Source organism: Sus scrofa, chromosome 15 (genome assembly GCF_054392235.1).
Source record: "Sus scrofa isolate SSC_HxYL_T2T_F1_AM1 chromosome 15, Sscrofa_HxYL_maternal_Yorkshire_Landrace_v2.0, whole genome shotgun sequence".
Taxonomy (NCBI): Eukaryota; Metazoa; Chordata; class Mammalia; order Artiodactyla; family Suidae; genus Sus; species Sus scrofa.
In genome coordinates, this window is record NC_139397.1 from 146,458,178 (window position 1) to 146,480,769 (window position 22,592).

The 22,592-nt window shown below is 56.0% G+C and overlaps 1 protein-coding gene across 1 annotated transcript; it reads left to right on the forward strand.

Annotated features, from left to right (window-relative positions):
- Positions 1-3,154: 3,154 nt before the first annotated feature.
- Positions 3,155-7,672, forward strand: B3GNT7 (UDP-GlcNAc:betaGal beta-1,3-N-acetylglucosaminyltransferase 7). The gene is made up of 2 exons (XM_003483754.5): positions 3,155-3,216; positions 5,311-7,672. Exons 1-2 carry the CDS (start codon positions 3,206-3,208, stop codon positions 6,503-6,505), a joined length of 1,206 nt encoding a protein of 401 aa, XP_003483802.2. The 5' UTR covers positions 3,155-3,205; the 3' UTR covers positions 6,506-7,672.
- The last annotated feature ends 14,920 nt before the right edge of the window (positions 7,673-22,592 follow it).

Sequence of the window (22,592 nt, forward strand, 5' to 3'; positions counted from 1 at the left end):
AAGAGCGATTAAGGGAACGGTGTTGGGGAGGGCGAGGGGTGGTCTCAGGGTTCTCCCAGGTGGGGCTCCCTGAGCTCCCTCTTAAAGGCAGAACGAGGGGAGCTGAGGATGCCTGTGTGACGGGGACACCTAACCCCCTTCCACCAGGCTTGGGACTGCAGGCCCCAGCAAACAGCTCCTCCCACTTGCCAGCCTCCGGCCAGGGCCGCCCACAAACACCCCACCCCCCCACCCCCGCCCCGCCACCCCCCCACGGCCAGCTTCCCTGTGACTTCAGCCAGGGCTGTGGGGCAGGTGACAGATTCCATCTGCAGACTGACCTCCGCCTCCTCAGGGGCCTTGCTCCACCACCTCAGTGCGGCTCGAGACCAGAGACCAGCGGCAGGAATCTGCTGGGGCTCTGCCCAGAGGGACAGGTGAAGTGGGCCAGGCTGGGTCAGCTCCAGCGCATCCCCCCCTACCCCTTCCCCCCACAGGGACAGGCCCGATGGCCTCGGGGGCAGCCTGTCAGCCTGACAGTGAAAGCTGACCAGGGCCTGGCTGGGCTCCCAGCCCCCCACCCCCACCCCAGAGTCAGGGACTGAGTATTTAATTGTCAGCCTTTTCCCAGTCTGCGTTCCACCTAGCACAGATCAAATGAATCCCTGATGACACGCTGTTGCTCTCAATGGACCAGATTCCACTGGCAAACCATCAGTTGGCTTTAGTGGTGGCTCCCCCCACCCCCCCACTCCCACAGGGCCCCCCCCCCGCCCGACACCACCTAGTTGAGCCCTGGTGGGTCCTGGGGCCTTATGGGTTGGGTCAAATATTAACAACAGTAATGTTCACAGCTGCCAGTCGGTCATGATGCCACCACGTGGGAGCTACCGTGTGTGTGCTTCACATGCGTCGCCTCACGAAGGTAACACGATGCTGCAGGAAACTGAGGTCTCAAGGGGATAAGTCACCGGCTCCGAATGACAACCAGGAAGGGCAGACCCAACTGTGCCCCTCCAGTCCCCCAAACTGGGCTCAAAACCCTCTCCCGGGGATCCCCATGACTGCCCCTCACCAGGCTCCTAAAGAGAGCCTACAGCTTCCGGGTGAGAGGTCAGGGCTGGCGGAAGGGGGGGGGCACGTTCTCAGCCAGGCCGGCACCAGCCCTTCCTCAAGGCCACAATTGCAGGGCAGAGCAGAACTCAGGAGCCTAGGCAGTGGCGTGAAGTATCTGGTGCCCTGTGGGGCAATGTGGGGGGCGTTGGCCCTCAGCAGCACGTAGCCAGGCCAAGGGGGGCTTTGGGCTGCAGGTCAGCCCTTCCTCCTGCAGGGATACTTGGGAGGGGTTATGACTAAGGGTGCTGGCCCCAGGGTTCTCCTCTGGAATTCTGCCTGGAAGGCCCCTTCACGTTCCCAAGCTTGCAACATCGTGGAAAATTCGAACACACGTTGGGTTTCTCCTCTCCCTGCAACAGCCCCTTGAGGCTTAAGGAAAGGGCTCCTCACCCCAGCCTCAGGGGTCTGGGAACCAGCTAGGCAAGAGGACCCCAGGCTTCCTACCACCTGCCTCTGACTGCACCTGGGGGCCTCCCGGAACTCCCTGTCGCTGCTCTCCCTGGGTGAAGGGCAAAGGGTCCGTCTCCAGAGCCAGGCAGCCCTCCTGGGTTTGCTTACTATGCGATCTGGCTCATTGGGCAGACATCTCCACTTCCTCCTCTTTAGAGTGGTAATAATAACAGCCTCTAGAATTAAGTGAGTCATTCACGCATGGGCCTGGAACTATGCTTTGCATATTGCGCTGCTTGATGAATGTTAGCTGTTATTTATGGGACTGGAAAATGCTTCTGTTTCACTACTATGGCATTTTTGAGGTCCTGTGTAAGCTTAGTGACGGAACACGGCTAGAACAGCCATCAGTGCAGCCACAGGCCTCTCAGAGGTCTTTCCCTGTTAGAGGATTCTGGAAGTCACCCGGATGGAACACCCAGCACCCCACCTGGGCCGAAAACAGTTCTAGGTCTTTGTGCACCTCACTGCCTAGAAGTAGCTGGGCATGGCACACACAGAGAAATTCATAAAGGCGTAGGGATGGAAGCTGCCATTGTGGCTCAGCGAGACCAGCCTAGTACCCACCAGGGTGCAGGTTCCATCCCTGGCACCACTGGGTGGGTTAAGGATCGAATTGCCAAAAGCTGTCGTGTAGGCCTCGGATGTGACTTGGATCCCTCGTGGTGGTGGCGTAGGTAGGCAGCTGCAGATTCAATTTGACCCCTAGCCTAGGAACTTCCATATGTTGCAGGTGCCCTAAAAACAAAATAAAGTCTTGGAGACAAAAGAGTGAAATACTTGTTAAGGGATGACCAGGAAGCTTGGGCCGGCAGATCTGTGGTCCCCTTGGAGAGGAAGAGGGACTCTTCAGAGGCAGAAAGAGCCCAGAAATGGAGAGGGCCGCTGCCCGGCGGGTTCAGAGAGGGCTTCAGAGCTGCAGCCGGGGCCTGGGTGCCCCCTCGGGCAGCCCAGCCTCGTCCTGAGCTCTCCTGGAGCTCCTCTCCCAGCCCCAGTCCCTGTCGTCCGCAGACCCAGCCCTGGGTAGCTGGCCGAGGGCGGCCGGCCTGGGAGGGGGAAAAGGGAGCGGGCAGAGGGAAACGGGCTGGGGGCAGGAAGCCCCGTCCGCCTCTGCCTCCCTCACCCAGAAAAAGTCCGCCCGGGGCCAGAGGCAAACGGCGGGGCCCCGAGCGCTCGGCGAGCGTGGAGGTGGGTGGGGTCCAGGTTCCCACGCATCCCGAGGGGCCGAAACCCCAGGGGAACTCGGCGGGGGAAGCCGCGGCCCCGGGGGCGGGGAGATTCTCGTGGGCGCCCAAGTTCCGACTCCTCCGATCGCGCTCCGGCTGGGGGACCCTGGGCGGCTCCGCGCGCTCCCCGGGCCCGGCTGGCACCTCCGGGACATGGGCAATCGCCGCCCCGCGCGGTGCCGACGGCTGGGCGCGCGGCCGCGGGGAGGGAGGGCCGGGGGCGCCGAAGGGGTTAAGGCACCTGGGCCGCCGCCTACCCTCCCGGCCCCTCCTCCGGCCGCGGGGAAGAGGAAAGCTGCGGCGGGGGCGCGGCCGGGCCTCCGCCCCCGCCCGCCCCCGTCCCGGTCCGGGTCCCCGCCCGCCGTCCCCGAGCCGCGGCGCCCAGAGCTGCGACCCGCGCGCCCCGCTCCGCCGCCGCCCCGGCCTGGGCCGCCATGTCTCTGTGGTGAGTGGGGTCGTCGGGCCGGGGAGCCTGGGCTGGGGGCGCGGGGACCCCGGGCTTCGCCTCCCGAGGCCGGGGGGCCCACGGGGGGGATGCTGCCCTGGGTGTCCCCGGGGCTGGCCTCAGTTTCCCGGGCACAGATGTGCCGGCGCGGCGGTGGCCGAAGATGCCTGGCCGTGCGCGGCGCCTGGACCGGCCGGTCGGCGACCGGGGACCGCGGGACCGGTGCTCTCAGCCCTCCCCGGCGGCCCCCCTGCCCCGCGGCATCCACATCCCCCTCGAACCCGGGGAATAAGGGACGCACGATCTCGCCGGCAGCTGGGTCTCATCCATTCCGAGGGCCTCCTGTGTCCTGGGCGGCCCCCGGCCTCTACCCATCGAGTGGCTCTCCTTCCTCTTGGGGAGCTCGGGCCTCCGCCTGCCTCTCCCCCTCTCCTCCCCTCCCCTTGGGGGCTTTTTTCCTACTCAGGGAGTGGGGAGGTGCAAGTGGAAGGGCCTGGGGGTGGAGGGGACGCCTCGTCCCCCCCCGTGCTCCCCCCCGCCCCACGCTGGGGTGACCCCTGCTGGACTTGCACCAGTCCCGCTTCACCGGAGCCAGGGTGTGGGGGACTTCAGCAGAAACCTCCAGGGCAGGAGACCTCTCTCCCGGAGGGGGTGGGGTCACGCCCCCACCTCAGCACCTAAGGTGATGTCTCCCCTCCAACTCTGTACACAGGAAACCTTGGGACCCCGGGGGAAAATGTCATTTCCAGGGGGCTCAGCCTTCACTGGCCCTGGGTGCCTGCATCTTCGACCAGCCCCCAGGCCGCTTCACAGGGTCCCTGTCTTAGCACCTTGCAGCCCTTCCCATGGCCCCGAGTCTGCCCTGCTCAGGGCCACCTCCTTGCTGGCCTGGCCCTGCGAAGCCGCACTTTTCTGGCTTTTGCCCTTTCCCTGGCGCCCCCAGCTGCCGTGTCTCCACAAGAGTGACCAGGGCAAGTGGCCTGGCCACCCCCAGAGTGTGAGCTGAGGACAGAGGGTCCTGGGGTCCAGGAGTTCAGTGTCTAGGACTCAGGGACCCAGTCTCGGCAGCACTCCTGACAAAAAAAAATTCTGATTTCTGCTTCCGAGAGGAGGGCGGTGGGGTTACCTCGGCATGAGGGTCCCTGGAGAATGGGTTCCAACTGTGCCCCTCCCAAGGCAGCAGAGCTGGGGGACTTCGCCTCTCCTAGTGGGGTCCAGACTGGGGGTAAGGGGACAAGGGACATGAGAGGAGAGGCCCAGCCCATTTTCAGGCCTCTGTCAGCCCTGAGGGCTGTGGGGTTTTTTTGTTTTTGTTTTTGTTTTTGTTTTTATTTCCCCCACGCTCTCGGCATGTGGAAGTTCCCCAGCCAGGGATCGAACTCCCACTGCAGCTGCGACCTGTGCCACAGCTGTGGCAATGCTGAATCCTTTACTCTCTGTGCAACAGGGGAACTTCTGAGGGCTGTTCTTTTTTGTCGGGTCAAATGGATGTAGGCGAAGGACATGGGACAGGCTTCTTCAGGTCCCAAGTCAGAGCCTGCTCCCCAGTGTCCCCCACATTTTTTTGAGCAGGCGTTGTCTCTGCCCCTCCCAGTGGCTCACCTCCATGGCTCACCAGGTTTGCACAAAACAAACGCGGTGCTTTGCGGAGGGTGGGGAGCTGAGCAGAGGTCATCCTTGTGGATTCGCATCATTCCCCTGACTCCACACCCACCGCGTGCCAGGCACCGCAGACAGCCCTCTAATTGTTATCCTCATCTCGGGAAAGCAGAGGTCACGGCGTGGAGAGGTTATGGGAGAGCCTCTCAATTTAGCTTGTAAGTAGCCGGACCAAGGTCTGGATCCCAGCAGCCTGACTCCACAGCGCTTGTCCTTCAGCTCTGCGCTGCGTGACTCCCCTGGTCCTGCAGGAGGAGGTCAGGGTGGGAGAGGAAGCGGGACCTTCCTCTGACCTCCCAGGGGCCCCGGGACTTGAGTCTGGGTCCAGGGTCCGCTTGCCCATCTGAGACTGCAGCTCTGTACCAGGGGACTCATCTTTTCCCCTCTCCTCTGTGCCCTCCTCTCCTCTCCCCCCACCCTCACCCCCACCCCCAGGAAGAGAACCGTCTACAAGAGTGTGTGCCTGGCCCTGGCCCTGCTCGTGGCCGTGACAGTATTCCAGCGCAGCCTGACTCCCAGCCAGTTTCTGCAGGAGCCCCCGCCACCCACCCTCGGGCTCCAGAAGACCCAGAAACTGAGCGGACACCTGGTGAACCCTGACAGCTTCTGGAAGAACCCAAAGGATGTGGTCACCCCAACACCCATGGTTTCCCGGGGGCCCCAGGCCTGGGACGTGACCACCACAAACTGCTCAGCCAACATCAACTTGACCCAGCAGCCCTGGTTCCAGGGCCTGGAGCCACACTTCCAGCAGTTTCTGTTCTACCGTCACTGCCGGTACTTCCCCATGCTGCTGAACCATCCGGAGAAGTGCGAGCGCGGCGTCTACCTGCTGGTGGTGGTCAAATCTGTCATCACGCAGCACGACCGCCGCGAGGCCATCCGCCAGACCTGGGGCCGCGAGCGGGCGTCGGCGGGCCGGGGCCTCGGCGCCGTGCGCACCCTCTTCCTGCTGGGCACAGCCTCCAAGCAGGAGGAGCGGGCCCACTACCAGCAGCTGCTGGCCTACGAGGACCGCATCTATGGCGACATCCTGCAGTGGGACTTTCTCGACAGCTTCTTCAACCTGACCCTCAAAGAGATCCACTTCCTCAAGTGGCTTGACATCTACTGCCCCAGTGTCCCCTTCATCTTCAAGGGCGACGACGACGTCTTTGTCAACCCCACGAACCTGCTGGAATTCCTGGCCGACCGGCGGCCCCAGGAAGACCTGTTTGTGGGCGACGTCCTACAGCACGCACGGCCCATCCGCAAGAAGGATAACAAATATTACATCCCCGGGATCCTGTACAGCCAGGCCAGCTACCCGCCCTACGCAGGCGGAGGGGGCTTCCTGATGGCCGGGGGCCTGGCCCGGCGCCTGCGCCACGCCTGCGACACCCTGGAGCTTTATCCCATCGACGACGTCTTCCTGGGCATGTGCCTGGAGGTGCTGGGCGTGCGGCCCACGGCCCACGAGGGCTTCAAGACATTCGGCATCTCGAGGAACCGCAACAGCCGCATGAACAAGGAGCCCTGCTTTTTCCGCTCCATGCTCGTCGTGCACAAGCTGCTGCCCACTGAGCTGCTGGCCATGTGGCGGCTGGTGCACGGCAATCTCACCTGCTCCCGCAAGCTCCAGGTGCTCTGACCCCAGGAGGCGGGATGCCAGGATAGGCCAGGCCGCGTGCCCTTGGGCCCTGGAAGCCCTGGGGCTGCAGCTGCAACGCCAGGGCGCAGCCTTTGGTCCCCCCGCGGGGAGGTGGAGGGTTGGGCCTTCTGTGCCCATGGGTGTGGTGGCGGGGTCGGGAGCCGGAAGGAGGGTCCCCCCCACCCCCCGCCGGTGGACACGCTCCAGAGAGTGAAGCTGAGGCCCAGGAACCTTTGGGGCTGCCAGACTGAAGAAGGTCCCCTGGGGAGCGAGGCCCCTGGCCACTGGCAGCCCTCACCTGAGTCCGCGGCCTGGCTCCCTCTGACCCGGTGGGAGGCCCTGGAGGCCCCTGAAGGAACCCCGTGCTCAGGTACCTGGGCTGGGCCTGGCCCTGGATGGGTCTGCGGCTGCCCTCCTGTCTTCACAGAGATTCTCCTCCTGTGAAAATGCCTCGGTCCCCCCACGGGCCCAAGCCACCCTTTCAGGAGCTCGACCCTGTGCAGGCTCACAGGCCTCCCCCCCGACCAGCCGTGTCCTCTGATGCTCCATCGGCTCCGTCTGGAAGCACGACCGGCCGCTCTGACTACCTCAGCAATCCTCAGAAGCTCTGGATGGACTGTAGCCCCCACCCTCCGCCCTGATGCGGGGGCCCAAGAGCAGCGCTCTGGCCCCGGCAGTCACGGTGCTGCCCGACCAGCCCCAGCCGAGGGCTCTCCTGCACCCCATGAGGCCTGGCTCCCCAGCCAGAAAGCAGCCGGTTTGACCCTGGAAGTGGACATTCCTCTATTACTGTGAAGTTTTATTTATGAAGAATTTGGAGGGAGAAGGTACCAGGCCTCGGGAGATGGTGGCCCTTCTCCCCCTACCCCCACCCTTCCCTCATTTCAGCCAGATGCCACCCGCCACAGCCACTCTTGCCCCCCCCTCCCGCCCCGGTCCCACCTCCACCCAGGTGCCCCCATGCCCTTCACAGCCCCCCCTCTAGAACCCTGCCCGACCTGCACGCCCACTTCTCCAGGCCCTGAGCCGACCAGCATCTGCCCCGCTCAGGTTCAGGGGTCCTTGGGGGTGGCTGCAGAAGGATGCCACCTGGTATCACAGTCGAGTCACCTGGGAAAAGATTGAGGGATCGAGTCTATTTTCTCAATAAAAGGGGACTGGTTTTTTTCCTGGTGTGAAAGCCCCTAATGCTATTTCCATCAGAGGGCCTGTCTGGGGCCAAGGTTGCTAGAGATTTCTGAGGATACAGCTTGTTCCTTGTTCTTGCCTAGTGGGTAACACAAGGACCCTTTGAAGGGCTTTAGAGGGAGGTGAGTGCCAGGATGGAAGGCAAGGCCACGAGGGCCAGGCCAGAGCTGCCCCTGAGGCTGGTGTTCCAGTGACTAGGGTGGGGGGGCAGGGGGTGTGCAGGGGTTGGTGGGCTTCCCGATGCTCTTTCAGTCAGCCTGGAGCATGGATAAGGCGGACACTGCAACGGCAGCTCTCTGGGGGCCGGTGTTGGGAACCTCGACCCGAACTGCGTGGGGAGGACAGCCACGCCCAAGAGAAGGCGCACTGGGGCTGAAGTGGGCAAGCCGACCCCTCCCAGTGGGTCAGATGTCCTGAGAGAGTCACTTACTTATTAATGTCCATGCTAGGTCTCTCCAGGTGAGTGAGAGAATGGCTGGATCCTCATATGACGCATCTTTAGAATGTTAAGATGGGAGTTCCCATTGTGGCTCCGCGGCTTACAAACCCAACTAGTATCCATGAGGATGTGGGTTTGATCCCTGGCCTCGCTCAGTGCATTACGGATCCAGTGTTGCTGTCAGCTGCAGTGCAGTTCACCGATGGAGCTTGGATCCTGCGTCGCTGTGGCTGTGGCACAGGCTGGCAGCTGCAGCTCTGATTCGACCCCGGGCCTGGAAACTTCCATATGCTGCAGGTGCCGCCCTAAAAAGCAAAATAAAAAGATTGTCAAGATGATCACAGCAGAGAGTTCAACTAGGCACAGGGCCCTTCTGAGAGGGGGCCTGTGACTGCACAGGTCGCCAGCCCTATTTTTCATCCCTCACCCTCTGAAGCCAGGGGCTGAAGCGGGGGGCGGGGGGGGTAGTGGGACCTCTGCCTGCCCAAAGCTCAGTCCAGCAGGGCAAGAACAAAGGATGGACACCCAGAAGACAGAGGTGGAGGGGCCACTGGACCCAGGGCCCAGGGAAGGGCCAGAGATAGAACCTGTGCTCAGCTGCCCTGAAGGATGCTGGGTAGGGGCGGAAGGTGGATGCAGACAGAAACAGACAGGAGTTCCTCCATGGGCAAGGGACAGGTCTGTGGTAGAGCAGGGGTGTGAGAGGGGAAGGCTGCTGGGGATCTCAGGTTTTCTGTGTTGCAGAGGGGTGTTCAGACTTGATCCTGAGAGCAGCGGGACAAGGAGCAGGTGCCCTGGATACAGGCCCCTTCTTCTGAGCTCGCTCTGTGTGCAGCCAGGGCCCCATGGGCAGGCAGCTCTCAGTGGAAGCAGCATGAGAGCTCCCTCAGCCTCTGCCCCATGGGGGCCTTTGCTCGTGACCCCGTTTCAGATCTCGGGGGCCCTGGCTGGGCTGGCAGAGAGGGCTGGGAAAGGGGCGGGGCGCCAGCCTTAGTACAGCAGAGGGGAGGGAGGAAAAGCAGCGAGACTATCTGAGCACCCATGTTACAGAACCCCCAGCACAGAGTGGGGAGCAGGCTCCAGCCCTGGGCCGGACAGTGCACCTGCGTCTTAAAGGAGGCGTGAGTAGTGCCTGTGGTGGAAGGGACAGAGGGACAGTCCAGGCCGGAGACACACACACAGCAGCACAGAAGTGCAAAAAAGTGGAGGCATCAGAGCAGCCGGCTGCCTGACGTGGACAGTGCTAGAGATGGGAGGGCCGGGTAGGGTGTCAGATGTTCCCACAACAACATCTTTCTTTATTTTGTTTTTTGTTTTTGTCTTTTTTTTCTTTTTTTTTAAGGGCCGCACCTGCAGCATATGGAGGTTCCCAGGCTAGGGGTCTTATGGGAGCTAGAGCCGCCAGCCTACACCACTGTCACAGCAACACCAGATCCGAGCCTCGTCTACGACCTCCACCACAGCTCACAGCAATGCCAGATCCTTAACCCACTGAGCGAGGCCAAGGATTGAACCCGCAACCTCATGGTTCCTAGTCGGATTCATTTTCGCTGCGCCACGACAGGAAATCCACATCTTTCTTTAGACTTTAGCCGAAGATGGTATTTAAAGTGGTAGCTTGGGCCATCTTGGCATTTTCCTGGGTATCTTCCATACACACGGGAGGTATGTGCGTGATGAAACTTCTGTGTGTTTTTCTCTTATTAATCTGTATTTTATTATCGGGGGCCGGGGGAGGGGGTGGTCTCAGCCAAGAACTTCCAAGGGTAGAGGGAAAATTATCTTTCCTCCCTACAAAATCCTACCTCTTCCTTTCGGAGCCCACTCACTCCTAAACTGTCTGGAACCTCAGGGGCTTCCCTGGTCCAAAGTGTGTTCCCTGGAAAGCCTGAGCCACCTGCTCAGCTATTGCCTCTCCCCCTCACTCCAATCCCCGATCCCCTACACTCCAGAGGATTCTTAGGTGCCATCTTCCTGGCACAGGCTGCAGACACAGTGATTCTCTTAATCACCCTCACAAGCCCGGCCCTCCTTCCCCAGAGAGCCGGAGATGCAAGCTAGGGGTGCTGGGTCCTGAGAGTGCCAGTCCATGATCCTGGCTTCGGGGGGACCCCACAAACTCACTCAGGTTGTCCCCAGGAACTACTTTAGTCCAGCGCCAGTCAGATCCCGGGAACAGGTGGATTGGGTAAGATGGGTCTCAAGGCCTTTCCTCCCCAAAGGCCCTGAGCCGGAACCGCAGAGGGTTCCCATCCTCGCCTGCCACCAGCTCTGCATTCCGAGGGGCCGCGCCACAGGTAGCTTTGTCGGGCCACAGAAGGTCCTGTCTAGCAATGGGTGCCCACTCGGCCACATTTACATAACTAAAGACCACTCAACGAACCCTGTCCTCAACAAAGAAAGCCTGTTCTGAGGTGAATTACTCCATCCACCTAAGCTGAGAAGGAGCGGGGAAGGAAGCTTCTGGAACAGTGTTACACGCCACAGCCAAGTGAAGCAGTGGAGGCTCCCAGATCAAGGGTCCCACAGCTCTTGTGTGACAGGGCACGACTTGAACTCAGGTCTCTGCTCCTACCCCCTCACCCTGCAGTCTCCCAAAAGCTTCAACGCCTCCCTTTTTCCAGTAACTTCGTGGGGTTTGGCCCAAAAGCCCAAAGAGCAGAAAAATGTGCTTGTTCCCTGAGTGACTGGAAATGGAGGAGTATTTGGGGGTATGGGGGAGCCCAGCAGGGTTACGAGCACTGTAAGAAAAACCAATTTCCAGAGAGTTTCTTAAAACATTGAAAAAAACATTTCTGTTTCAGCAAACACTATGCATTGGTTAAGGCACGACCCCCCAGCCGGCTGCTTCTAGCCCAGTTCATGGTCTTTGAGCTACTGCGCTTTTTTTAAAATCACAGGAAGGAGAGGTGAGATAAACTGGGAGTTTGGGGTTAATATCTACACACCATAATACATCAAATAACAAGGACCTGCTGTATAGCACTAGGGACTGTAATCACTTGTAATAACATAATGGAAAGGAATCTGAAAACGAATAGATACAGATGTATCGCTGAATCCCGTGGCTGTAATTTCCTGAAATTAACCCCCCTTTGTAAATCAGCTGTACTTCCATATTAAAAAAAGGTAAAAGAAAGACATTATAATTGTTTTTAATCGCAGGAAGCCCTTGTCCGGTGCCAAAGAGCGTCCATCCGCTTACCTCCCCCCTGTGGAAAAACCAGTTTTGCCTTCACCCCATGCAAATGTGTGCTTTTCGTCAAGTTGCCTGTGATTATCGCATCTTGACCCTGTGTTCATTTTTATATCTGTAGGAGTTAGGAGTTTCTTTTTCTGAATACTGTCTTTTACTATTGCTTTTATAGTAAAACGAACACAGACACATTAGGGAGTAAAATGCAATTTTGCATATTATTTCTGATACAAAACTTGCACCTTGGAATACATTTGACACTTCCCAGGCCCTAATCCTTTTCGGAGAGTTTCAGCCCCGCTGCTCATCGGAAAAGCCCTGGGGTAGGGGGAGCTTTGGGGGAAAAAAAAACCCACTTGCGTCCAGGCCTCCAACCCAGGCCGGTAATATCCGACCCCTCGGGGGTGGGCGCTAATCTAGGTGTTTTAAACAGCTGCCCAGGGGACCCAGCAGGGCAGCAGGTGACCGGTCAGGAATCTCCTCGCACTTTGTTTTTCTCTGATGTCGAATCTAACAGGAATGCCCGGAATTCCTGCCTCCGCCCCAGGCTGGACAGGACCCCCAGGGGTTTGTAATCTCCCAGGAAGGAGTTGCTGGAGGGTGCGTGCGTGGGGGGGGGGGGGAAGCGGTCGGCCCAGCCCGGGATCCGGACAAGAAGCCACCGCCGAACCACCCAGGCTTTAGTGGGGACGATCGCGCTTTGCCGTCGCAAGTGGGGGAGGCAGGGGGTGGGTGGTGGTGGAATCCACCTGATCCCGGGGCCTGGGAGGGAGGTGGGGAGCACGGCACCTCCCAGCGAGACCTACCTGCTGACCAGCGCCGGGGCCGTAGGCGGGGTCGGGGGGCGCAGGGTGGCCCGCAGACCCCCTGCGCCGGCTCCGCAGCGGCGGGTGGGGGGCGAGGCGGGGCCCCGGCGGCGGAGATCCAGGACGCGGGGCGGGGCCCGAGGCGTCCGTGGAGCCCGGGCAATCCCAGGAGAGGGCGGGGAGCGCCCCCCGCCGGCCACGCTGGACATCGTGACAATGAGGGGAGGGCCGATTAGAGCGCTTATGTGAATCTGTAACTGGGAGTACTTGGCCCCCGAGGTCTCCGCGGTACCCCAGGGCACGCGTGCCTCAGAAAGGCTGGAGATCTCCGCACCAAACTGTTTGATGGGCACTGTTTCCTCGTAGTGGGATTCCAGGGGGTTTATCCTTGTCTTCGGGCTTATCTGGATAAAGAGGCTTTGGACCAGGAGCGTCCATCACTTAGTTGAGGGGGTAAAGTTTAGGAGATAGGCGTGGGCCGGTATTCGGACACGTGTGGTGGCCTTGGAGGGAGTGAGGTGGCTGTGAGCCCCTGGGGGCCGCCTCAGGGGCATCTGCGAGGAGAAGGAGGAATGATTCTTTTTCTCCCCACCAAGGAGCAGAGTGCAGCGTCTTGACAGTATCACCTTGGCCAGCACCTCGGAGGTCTTCTGAGGACAGAAGGCAGGCCTTAGATGGCTGCAAACATTTGCTATCCTTGCAATTGTTTACTATCTAAGCTCTGGAAACAAATACTACAGTAACCCATTCTCTATAAAAGCTAATGTATAGCCAACATTGCTTAGGATAAGTTTGATTGCAAATAAAATTCAGTTCAAGCTGGTGGAAACTTTACAAGTGATTTGGTGGCTCACATGAGTGAAAGGCCAAGGGCAGCCACCTTCAACGTTGGTCTCGTGCAGCTGCTCATCCAGGATGGAGACAGAGCAGCCAGAGCCACCTGGCTGTGAGAGATGGCTTGAGGTCTGCACTGAGGCAGCCAGGTTGCAAAAGCTGCATGTCGACCGCCACACTGAACCTGTGCGAATGGCCTGGAAAATTTTGAGGCAGGTCTACAAACAGCTGACCATCCATCATTGCTGCCTGCAGTTAGCTAAAGCCAGCTGCTAGTTGAAAGGCCAGATTCCAATCAGGTAGCCTAGCACTTCCAGCCAGAACTAGTCAAATATTTCTTGCTAGATTTGCTTTATGTAATTCGAACCTATGTGCTTTTTTGCGGGGGCGGGGGTGTCTTTTTAGGGCCACACCCAAGGCATGTGAAATTTCCCACGCTAGGGAGCTGCAGCTGCCAGTCTACACCGCAGCTCACAGCAATGCCCAATCCTTAACCCACTGAGCGAGGTGAGGGATCAAACCCATGTCCTCATGGATGCTAGTCGGGTTTTTTATTGCTGAGCTGCAATGGGAGCTCCAAACCGATGTTCTTTAGCCCTTAAAAAAGAGAGTTACTGATGAAATGTATTTTGTATAATAAAGACATATCCATTCTGCAGCCCCCAAAGATGTCCCAGCTGCTCCCTGAAACCTTTGCACCTGATGAGGCATTGTTCCTATAATTATGATGCATGATATGCCACAGTTGACCTTAAAATAGGAGATTATCTGGATCTAATCCCATGATTAGATCCCCTGGAAGCAGAGAGCTTTCTCCTACCAGCAAGAGACTCAAAGCAGGATAAGGATTCCACATACAATAGCTGACTTGAAGATGGAGGGGGGCCAGGTGCCAAAGAGTGAAGGCAGCTTCTAGAGGCAGAGAGCCGGCCCTGGTTGGCAGCCAGCCGGAAGTGGGACCTCCAGGCCTATGCCTGCCAGGAACTGAATTCTGCCAATAACTGGAATGTAGCCAGCCAATCCCTCGATCGATTGCAGTTTGAGCAGAGGACCCAGCCACGCTGTGCTCACCCTCTGGCCTATAGAACTGTGCTGTAGTAAGTAGAGACGACCATTTGCCTTTTTACAGCTGCACCTGCAGCATATGGAAGTTCTCGGGCTGGGGGCCCAATCGGAGCTGCAGCTGTAGTCCTGTGCCACAGCCACAGCCACACCAGGTATGAGCCGCCTCTGTGACCTATGCTGCAGCTTGCAGCAATGCTGGATCCTTAACCTACTGAGCAAGGCCAGGGATTGAGCCCACATCCTCACAGAGACATCAGGTCCTTAACCTGCTAAGCCAATGGAAACTCCAGAGATGATTTTTAAAAACAAAGAAGCAAAAAATGATAGGAGGGAGTTCCCGTTGTGACTCAGGGGTAACAAACCCGACGAGGATCCATGACGACGCGGGTTCCATCCCTGGACTCGCTCGGGGGTTAAGGATGCGGCATTGCCTGAGCTGTGGTGTATGTCATAGATTCGGCTCGGATCTGGCGTTGCTGTGGCTGTGGCGTAGGCTGGCAGCTGCAGCTCTGATTAGACCCCTAGCCTGGGAACCTCCACATGCCACAGGTGTTGCCCTAAACAAACAACAACAACAAAAAGATAAGAATATTAGATGTTGCCAAAACGCAAAAGTAGGAAGTCTTTTTTTTTTTTTTTTTTTTTTTGAGAGGGGAGGGAGGCACACCCGCAGCATGTGGAAGTTCCTGGGCCAGGGATGGAACCCATGCCACAGCAGCTACCTGAGCCACTGCAGTGACAATGCCAGATTCTTAACCCTCTGTGCCACAAGGGAACTCCCAGAAAGTCTTTGACATACTACTTAATTGAACTAGAATAGTTTTGTTTTTTGTTTTTGTCTTTTTGTCTTTTTGCCTTATTTCTAGGGCCACTCTTGCAGCATATAGAGGTTCCCAGGCCAGGGGTCTAACCAGAGCTGTAGCCACTGGCCTACACCAGAGCCACAGCGATGCCAGATCCGAGCCACGTCTGCGACCTACACCACAGCTCATGGCAATGCTGGATCCTTAACCCACTGAGCCAGGCCAGGGATCGAACTGCAACCTCATGGTTCCTAGTCGGATATGTTAACCACGGCGCCACGATGGGAACTCCATACCATTACACAGTATCTTGATTTCTATAGTTTTATAACATCAGGTAATGCAAGTCCTTGAACTTCGTTTTTTTTTTTTTTTCAAAGTTGCCTTGGTGTTTCCAAGTCTTTTGCATTTCCATATATGCATCAAATCAGTTTGCCAGTGTCTACAGCAAAGCCTGCTGGTTTTGATTGCGACTACACTGCATGTGTGGATCAATACTGAGGAGAACTGAGGTCAGGTTGAGTCATGTGATCCATCTATGAAGGCTGTATGAATACGTACGTATGTGCCTGTGTGTTTGTGGGTATATCCATTTACGTTCTCTCAGCAATTTTTTTTTTCAGTGTACATGTCTTGCAAATCTTTTGTCAAATTAATATGTAAGCCTTTTAAAATATTTGATGCTATTGTAAATGGTATGGGATGGCTAGTTTGACTTGGCTCTTAAAATTTCCATCATTTATGGAGTTCCAGTCGTGAAAAAAGAAGAAGGAGGAGGAGCAGGCAAAGAGCGTGAGCTCATAAAGGGACACCCAGATGGAGGTCCTGGGAGGAGGGCAGGACCTGGGCCGCAGGTACTCCTGCCACTGGCCAGGCGCTCCTGTCCCAGAGACCAGCCGCCACACGTTCAGATCACCGCGAGTCTCGGCCAGCAGAGGGCGCGCCGCAGCCCCGGGGCTGTAGGAAACCTGCAGCCTGCAGCGCCCCCCAGCGCTGGCCTGGAGCCACTACTCTCTTCAAAGCGCCTGGAGTTGCTGCAAGTGCTGGTTTCTTGGCCCTGTGCCCCATTTGGGGACCATGCTGACGATCGCTGGCATCCAGGTGGCCAGGGCCTGCTCTGTCCCTGATCTGGGCTTGTCCCTGAGCCCTCTCCTGGCTTCCTCACATTCCCTGGGCCTCCGCTCTGGCCACTGGTGCGGGGACAGTCCTTGGGCAGGAAAAGCCATGTAACTACGCAGAGGGGCCACCAGAAAAATCCGTTCAGGGCTGGCTGGGGGCTTTCAGGTTCCCCTCTATCCTGTTAGGAAGTTTTGTTTCTCTTTTTGGTCATTTGCTTTTTAACTATTTTACTTCCTTTTGAACACGTACATGCACCTCGCACAAAATCACAAAAGAGAAGGCAGTTCCTCTCCCTGCCCTGCCTCCTCTGCCCACATTCCCGCCCGCTGAGGCCGCCGCTGCCACCCGGCTTAGGGAGGCTTTTCGAGATAATTTATGCAACCACATATGGCGCCATCACCTTCTTTACGTCTTTTACACAAATTGAAGCACATTCGGGTCACCACGTTTTGCTTTTTCACCTAAAAGTGCATCTGAGAAACTATTCCACTTCTGCCTGAATACACTTGCCACTTTCCACGTAAAACTGCCTGGTGTTTCTGGAGTTCCCGTTGTGGCTCCGTGGGTTAAGAACCCGACTAGTGGAGTTCCCGTCGTGGTGCAGTGGTTAACGAATCCGACTAGGAACCATGAGGTTGCGGGTTCGATCCCTGCCCTTGCTCAGTGGGTTAACGATCCGGCGTTGCCGTGAGCTGTGGTGTAGGTTGCAGATGCAGCTCGGATCCTGCGTTGCTGTGGCTCTGGCATAGGCTGGTGGCTACAGCTCCGATTCGACCCCTAGCCTGGGAACCTCCATATGCCGAGGGAGCGGCCCAAAGAAATAGAAAAAAAAGACAAAAAAAAAAAAAACCCAAAAAACCATGAATAAAACTGCTTGGTGTTCCACTCTACAGTGACATCAGCCCCTAGATCAATCATTTAATGTCACATCATCTCCATCCCCTCGTACAGCTCCCCTGAATTAATCCCTTTCTGGTCTGATCTAGGCTAATTCCCGCCCAGGAGAGGCGCCCTCACCAGGTTTGGGAGGCTGAAATAGAAGCCACTGTTCTCCAGGAGCAGCTATGGGTGAGCAGTGAAAACCACTGCCAGGGTCTCTCCTTGGCTTCGGGGGTCCCCCTTGCAAAACCCCCTTTTCAGTTCTAGAGGCAGCCGAGATCTTTGGTGACACCTCCCAGCAGCTCCAGGGGTCCTCTTGGGGATCCCCCACTTTGGTCCTGTTGGTACCTGGGATTCACGGGTGGCACCTTCTCCATGTTTTCCTGTCCTTTCCTCTCCCAGCCCCTCCAACGCTTCTACAGTGTCCAAATCCCAGTATGAATCGCCCTCTATTTGAAATACCTAGAGTGGCTTCTGCTTTCCTAATTAAACCTTGACTGATTAAACCAGTATTGATCAAACAGCACTGCTTTCATACACTTGTGCGTGCTCATGAACCCATGGGCCACTCTATCTATAGCATAAATTCCTGTAGGTGAACTTTCTAGGTCAATTTATCTTTTTTTTTTTTTTAAGGGCCATACCCACGGCATATGGAGATTCCCAGGTTAGGAGTCAAATCGGAGCTGCAACTGCCGGCCTACACCACAGCCACAGCAACTCGGGATCCGAGCCGCGTCTGCAACCTCCACCACAGCTCACGGCAACACTGGATCCCTAACCCACGGAGCGAGGCCAGGGATTGAACCCGCATTCCCATGGATGCTAGTCAGGTTCCTTAGCACTGAGCCACCATGGTCAATTTAAACATAAGCAAGTGCTGCCCTAACAAAGGGCCACAGAAAGCTTTTTCCTCACTGTCTGGAGGCCAGAGGTCTGAGAGCAAGAAATCAGCAGGACTTCTTCTGAGGCTTCTCTCCTTGGTTCATAGGGGGCCGTCTTCTCCCTGTGTCCTCGTGGTCCTCCCGCGTATGTGTCTGTGTCCAAATTTCCTCTTTTTATAAGGACCACTAGTCATCTTGTAGTGGAGCCCACCCCAAGGACCTCATTTAAACCTAATTACATCTTTGCAGACCCTGTCTCCACACACAGCCACATTCTCAGGTACTAGCAGTTAGGACTTTTTTTTTTTTTTTTCTTTTTTTAAGAGCTGCACCCGCGGCATATGGAGGTTCCCAGGCTAAGGGTCAAATCAGAGCTGCAGCTGCTGGCCTACACCACAGCCACAGCAACAGGGGGTTCCAAACCGTATCTTTGACCTACGCCACACCTTTCGGCAACAGCAGATCCTTAACCCACTGATCGAGGCCAGGGATGGAACCTGCATCCTCATGGATACTCGTCAGGTTCTTAGTCTGCTGAGCCACCATGGGAACTCCAGGATTTTAGTATATGAATTTGGTGCGGGGGGCGGAACGCAGCCCATAAGAGCTACGACCAATTTGCTCTCTTCGCAGAGATTTGTCAAATGCCACGGTCAACAGCATCGCGCAGGGAGGCTTGGCCCCACATACCTGCAACAGTTCACAAACTTGGGGATCTTTGCCCATCTAATGGTAGGAAAATGAGCATAGCATTGTTTTTTTGTTTGTTTGTTTGCCTTTTCTAGGGCCGCACCCGTGGCATATGGAGGTTCCCAGGCTAGGGGTTGAGTCAGAGCTATAGCCACTGGCCTACGCCAGAGCCACAGCAACGCAGGACCCGAGTTGCATCTGCAACCTACACCACAGCTCACAGCAATGCCGGATCCTTAACCCACTGAGCGAGGCCAGGGATCGAACCCGAAACCTCATGGTTCCTAGTCGGATTTGCTAACCACTGAGCCACTACGGGAACTCCATAGCATTGTTTTAATTTGCTTTTCTGTTACTCTGAGGGAGGTTGACAGCTGGTCATGAATTTATGAGCCATTCCCATTTCCTCATCTGAGGAAATTGTGTTTGAAAACTTTGTCCATTTTTCTATTAGCTTATGTTTCTTGTTCTTTTTTTTTTTTTTTTTTTTGTCTTTTGTCTTTTGTTGTTGTTGCTATTTCTTGGGCCGCTTCCGCGGCATATGGAGGTTCCCAGGCTAGGGGTTGAATCGGAGCTGTAGCCACCGGCCTACGCCAGAGCCACAGCAACGCGGGATCCAAGCCGCGTCTGCAACCTACACCACAGCTCACGGCAACGCCATATCGTTAACCCACTTAGCAAGGCCAGGGACCGAACCCGCAACCTCATGGTTCCTAGTCGGATTCGTTAACCACTGCGCCACGACGGGAACTCCTGTTTCTTGTTCTTATTGATTTGTAGGTCTTCACCAAAGATATTTATCTACTATGTCATGCAAATATGTGTCATTTATCTTGCAACTTTGTTCATAATTTTTCTATAATGCAGTCATATTTTCATTTTATTAAGTTATTTTAAAATGGCCCATCTTTTCTTTTGTGGCTTTCAGGTTCTATGACATTCTTAGAAAGTCCTTTTTGGGGTTCCTGTCATGGCGCAGCAGGAGCAAATCCGACTGGGAACCATGAATTTGCGGGTTCCATCCCTGGCCTCGCTCAGTGAGTAGAGGATCTGGCGTTGCCATATGCTGTGGTGTAGGTCGCAGACGTGGCTCGGATCTGGCATTGCTGTGGCTCTGGCGTAGGCCTGCAGTGACAGATCTGATTGGACCCCTAGCCTGGGAACCTCCATATGCCACGGGTGCGGCCGTAAAAAAAGACAAAAGACCAAAAAAAGTCCTTTTCAACTTTGAGGTTATAAAACAAATTTCCCATATTTTCTTCTAGTACTTTAATATTTTACTTTTCACATCAATACTTTTGAGCTACCTGAAACTCTTTTTATTTTATTTTTGGGGCCTGCACCTGTGGCACATGGAAGTCCCCAGGCTAAGGGTCAGATAGGAGCTGTAGCTGCCGGCCTCCACCACGGCCACAGCACGTGGGATCGAGCCGCATCTGAGACCTACAGCACAGCTTACGGCAACGCCAGATCCTTAACCCACTGAGCAAGACCAAGTATCAAACCCACATCCTCATGGATGGTAGTTGGGTTCGTTACCACTGAACCACAGTGGGAACTCCCTGAAACTCATTTTAATATAAGGCATGAGGTACAATATTTTCTCTCATCAGGTTGCCCCAACCCATTCCCCTTTCCTCCAGCAGTCTTACGTGCTGTGTTCATCACGTACTGAGTTCTCCTGTGCATTTGCGTTTATTTCCTTCTCTCCTACACGCTGGCCTATTTGAGACCTTCTCCACTCTTTGCAAACCTCTGACTCAGAGTTCCCTTTGTGGCTCAGGAACAAACCCAACTACTATCCATGAGGACGCGGGTTTGATCCCTGGCCTCGCTCAGTGGGTTAAGGATCCGGCATTGCCGTGAGCTGTGGGGTAGGTCACAGATGCAGCTTGGATCCCATATTGCTGTGGCTGTGGTGTAGGCCAGCAGCTGCAGGTCCAATTCGACCCCTAGCCTGGGAACTCCCATATGCTGCAGGTGCGGCCCTAAAAAGGCAAAAGAAATAGGGAAGGAAAGAAAGAGAAACAGGGAGTTCCCTGGTGGTCTAGTGGTCAGGATTGGGCACTTTCACTGCTGCAGCTCTGATCTGAGAAGAGAGATGCCACATCAAGCCACTGCAGTGCAGCCAAAACAAACAAACCAACAAATACAAACCTTCCTTCGATCCCATGATCCTCTTCAACTACGGCCATCTGTCCTCTGACCCTCAGAGCCCCCATCTCTGAGAGCATCATCTACTTCATGTCTCTTGTTCCCCTTCCCCATTCACTCTCAATCCACCGAATCGGTGTCCACCCCCATCAGTCTACAACCAGGAGGGTTGGGAAACCGTGAACCATGCCCCTTCCTCTGGGCTGTCCTCCTCATTCTGAGGCAGCACAGGCTCGGTCAACAGGGAGCAGGATTCAGGCTGGGCAGGAGGTGGCTCAGGACAGCCACTTCCTCTAAGTGCCCAGTAGGGGGAGGCAAAGGGCAGGAGAGTGCGGAAGTGACCACCTGTGCTGGAGCTTGAACCGGTGGGGTCGGCTGGGAAAGTGCTTGGTGGTTGATGGGAGGCCAGATACGTCACTTCCCGTCTGTGGATGGGCCCCTGAGTCCAGTCACCTGCTTCAGCGTTTCCCCCCATGGCCAGTTCACACCCTGGAGGAGACATGTCAGATCACTTTTAAAGGGGAATGTGCAGTTAGAATTCGGGTGTGCGCCCAGCCTGCGGGGCACAGGCTGAGGTCAGGAGCTGTGTACTAAGGAATCTGGCCTCCCCCTGAGAAAGATCTGGCCTTGGTCCCCTTGTCCTGGCTCCTGGGAGGTAACTTCCAAGCCCCTGGAGTCTCCCAAGTAGCAGGAGATTATTTGTGATTCATGGTGGGCCCCTGGACCACACCGAACAATTTATCCTAATAGAGTGACTTCCGGTGTGATGTCAGCCCCCGCCCCCCGCCCCTGCCGGTGGGCTGGAGACTGCATTCAACCACGTGGGCCTGGATTCAGGCCTCCAGAATGAAATCCCAGTACAAAAGCTGGACACGTGTGCTCAGGGAGATTTCTAGGTTGACAGTGCATCTTGTTACATACGACGCCCAGGAGGGGTGTTACCACTCACGGCTCTACAAGGAGAAGGATGGGCAGAGCTCCCCATCTGGACGCTCCTGCCCCCCAACTCTATGGAGTAGAATCGGAGCTCTAGCCACCGGTCTACACCACAGCCACAGCCACGCCAGATCTGAGCCGCGTCGGTGACCTACACCACAGCTCATGGCAACATTGGATCCTTGACCCACTGAGCAAGGCCAGGGTTCGAACCCACGTCCTCACAGATACTAGTCAGGTTCCTTAATGCTAAGCCACAACGGGAACTCCTGACTGGTTCTAATTTGTATCCTTCCCTGTAATAAATGCGGCTGTGAGCAAAATAGTTTTCAGAGAGTTCTCTGAGTCATTCTAGCAAATTATCAAACTCAAGTGTGTTTTGTCCCTTTTCTTTTCCTATCTCTCCTATCTAATTTGTTGGAACTGGGGAAGTATCTGGAACTTTCCCTCTGCCATGTGGGAATGTAACTGTTCATTGGCATGAAAACCCTCCTAATATAATAAGTGCATTACAATAGTTTTAAAAAAAAATTAGTTCCCGTTGTGGCGCAGTGGTTAACGAATCCGACTAGGAACCATGAGGTTGCAGGTTCGATCCCTGGCCTCCCTCAGTGGGTTAAGAATCCAGCGTTGCCGTGAGCTGGGGTGTAGGTTGCAGACGCAGCTTGGATCCAGCATTGCTGTGGCTGTGGCGCAGGCCAGCAGCTGTAGCTCCGATTGGACCCCCAGCCTGGGAACCTCCATATGTCGTGGGTGCGGCCCCCAAAAGCAAAAATAAATAAATAAATGTTCCTTCTGATAATTTTTGAGCCACATGTTATGGGACATGCATAGTTGCAATGTTGGAAAAGAGTATGAAAATGCAGCCTTCTGCATAGAAAGCCCAGAATTAAACCCATGCACCTACAGCCAACTCATCTATGACAAAGGAGGCAAGAATATACAATGGAGAAAAGACAGCTTGTTCGATAAGCGGTGTGGGAAAACAGGACAGCCACATGGAAAAGAATGAAATTAGAACACTCCCTAACACCATACACAAAAATAAACTCCAAATGGATTAAAGACCTAGATATAAGACCAGACACTATCAA